This window comes from Cryptomeria japonica, unplaced genomic scaffold, assembly GCF_030272615.1.
Source record: "Cryptomeria japonica unplaced genomic scaffold, Sugi_1.0 HiC_scaffold_397, whole genome shotgun sequence".
NCBI lineage: Eukaryota > Viridiplantae > Streptophyta > Pinopsida > Cupressales > Cupressaceae > Cryptomeria > Cryptomeria japonica.
The window spans coordinates 63,071-65,765 of NW_026729218.1; the positions used below are offsets into that span (position 1 = coordinate 63,071).

At 38.0% G+C, this 2,695-nt stretch overlaps 1 protein-coding gene across 1 annotated transcript; it reads left to right on the forward strand.

Annotated features, from left to right (window-relative positions):
* Positions 1-227: 227 nt before the first annotated feature.
* On the forward strand, positions 228-1,751 carry LOC131871348 (cytochrome P450 750A1-like). The gene is made up of 2 exons (XM_059215966.1): positions 228-1,205; positions 1,320-1,751. The coding sequence occupies exons 1-2, from the start codon at positions 228-230 to the stop codon at positions 1,749-1,751; spliced, it is 1,410 nt and encodes a 469-aa protein (XP_059071949.1).
* The last annotated feature ends 944 nt before the right edge of the window (positions 1,752-2,695 follow it).

Below are 2,695 nucleotides of genomic sequence, written 5' to 3' on the forward strand. Positions count from 1 at the left end.
TGTATTGAAGGAAAGGAACGTAACGTGCATGTGACTAAAGCTGTTAAAAAATGTATTGAAGGAAAGGAACGTGCCTGTGACTAAAGCTGTTCAAAGCACGTGTTCTTGACAATATGGTGTCCAGCTGAAGAAAAATCAAGGCAAAAGAGACGCAGAAAGAATTTCCTACATCTTTGCTCAATTATAAATTGGAGACACAGAAAGACTTTCCTACATCTTTGCTCAATATGGCTTCACCTTTGGACTCAATAAATATAATAAGAGAGGGTGCTTATCTTCCAGCAACAGCTACACTGTGTTCACTCATAATTTTCTTGTGGGTTTTGCACAGATTTAGCGTGCAAACGAAGAATAGATTGGGATTCAGATTGCCTCCGGGACCGTTTGCATGGCCCATTATTGGAAATCTGAACCAGTTGAAAAGGCTTCCTCATCGCGATCTTCATGAACGTGGTAAGAAATATGGGCCCATCATGATGTTAAAATTGGGTTCTGTTCCCACTGTTGTTGTTTCTTCTTCTGCCATGGCAAAGGAGTTCTTGAAAACCCACGATAATGTTTTCGCCAGCCGACCTCAATCTGCTGCAGGGAAACACCTTGCTTATAATTACAAGGATATGGTGTTGGCTCCTTATTGGCCTTATTGGAGGCACATGAGGAAGCTGTGCGTGGTGGAATTGCTGAATGCCAAAAGGATCGAGTCCTTCAGTTGTGTACGAGAGGAAGAAATGCTTCTCACTGTTCGTTCAGTGTGGGAAATGTCTGGGCAGGGTGAGAAACTTGTTAATCTCACCAACTTGTTTTCATCTTTTACGCAGGCAGTCATGTGGCGAATCCTTTCCGGTACTAAAATTTCTTCTCAGAGTGACGCTCAAGTGGGTGGGAATGGCGAAGAGATAAAGAAGCTTGCAGTAGAGGCGGCAGTTACAGTAGGAGCTGTCAATATCGGGGACTTCATTCCTTACTTAGACTGGATGGATTTGCAAGGCGTGAAGCGGCGGTTGAAAAAGGTACACAATTCCATCGCCCAAGTGATAAAAAAAATAATAGAGGAACACGAGCAGCGCAGGATGAAGTTGCATAAGGACAAGGACAAGGACAAGGAGCAGAATGCTGCTACTAAAGGCCTCATTGACGTGCTCTTAGAAATGGAAAGCCTTGATGGAAAGGCAATCACACAGGAAAACATTGAAGCCATTGTTTTTGTACGTATCTATTCATTTTTTAGTTATAACACAATCTTAAATATAACTTATTTCAAGTTTGTTGGTAATTCTGTTTTTTTAATTTGATCTAACAAGGCTGTATAAATTCTACAGGATATATTCTTGGCTGGAGTTGAAACGACGTCTACTACGATAGAATGGCCAATGAGTGAGATTCTTAGAAACCGTGGTGTGGCCAAGAAAATGCAAGAGGAAATAGAATCAGTGGTCGGCAGAGAGAGGGCTGTAAGTGAGCGTGACATAGGAAGCATGGAGTACGTGCAGTGTGTGGTGAAGGAGACACTGAGGTTATATCCGGCGTTACCCTTGCTTCTTCCGCACGAATCCACACAAGATTGTGCAGTTGGGGGATACTTCATTCCTGAGAGAAGCAGGCTCATCGTCAATGCTTGGGCTATTGGAAGAAACCCATCCTTGTGGGAAGATCCTCTGGAATTCAAGCCAGAGAGATTTATGGGTAAAAATGTTGATGTTGTGAGAGACAAGGATTATTTTGATATGTTGCCATTTGGAGCAGGAAGGTGAGGATGTCCAGGCGCAGCCATGGCTGATGTAACCATGAACCTTGCTTTGGCTCAGCTCGTTCATTGCTTTGAGTGGAGCGTGGATGGGGATTTGGATATGACGGAACTCTTTGGAGTCACAACGCCCAGGAGTGTTCACCTTCTCGCTCGTCCTGCCTTAAGGCTATCTACCTGCCCTTGAATTTTAGTAGAGTGCTTTTCAATATTAGTGATACTAGTTATATAAGCTGTTCATGCCCTCCAGTGAGAAGATTCCATCTTCATACTCCTGTGGCCTAAATAAGTGTTTGATTTCTTTTTGGCATAGATAACTATGAATCTTAGCTATTTACTTGTTTGAAATATTATGGAGTTATTCTTGTTGTTAAAAGTTATTTTCAAATCTGGCTGTATTATTGTTGAGTATTTATTTCACGAATTAAGATAATTCAATAATATCTTTGTAGTTATTGATAGATTTTTTTGATTGTTTATAATTTAAAATTAGCATTTAATTTTAATGTTTTTTTAATAGTAAATGGATCTTTGGTTTATTGGTAAAGTCAAAAACGAATGAGGTCAAGATTGTGCCCTTTGCGAATTTGGTGGAATGGATACCCCTCAATCCTTGACTATCAGCCAAAGAAGTTCAACTTAAAATCTCCTGCTCTTGTATCAAGTAGCAAAAACGAATTTGTTAACAAACCTCCATAAAAAAATGACATTCAATTTGAAAGTAATGATTTAAAAAAATATTATTTAAATAATATTTAAATATTAAAATTGTGATGAAGAATAAATTAAATTTCTATAATATAAAGAGCTTCTTGTTTTATTTAATTTCATTTGAAATAAATTCAAATTACCTTATATCATTTTTATTATTTATAGTCTAAAATTTATTATAAATAAAAATACTATGTTTGTAATTACTAATAGACTTTTTTCAAAAAAATTTATAATTTA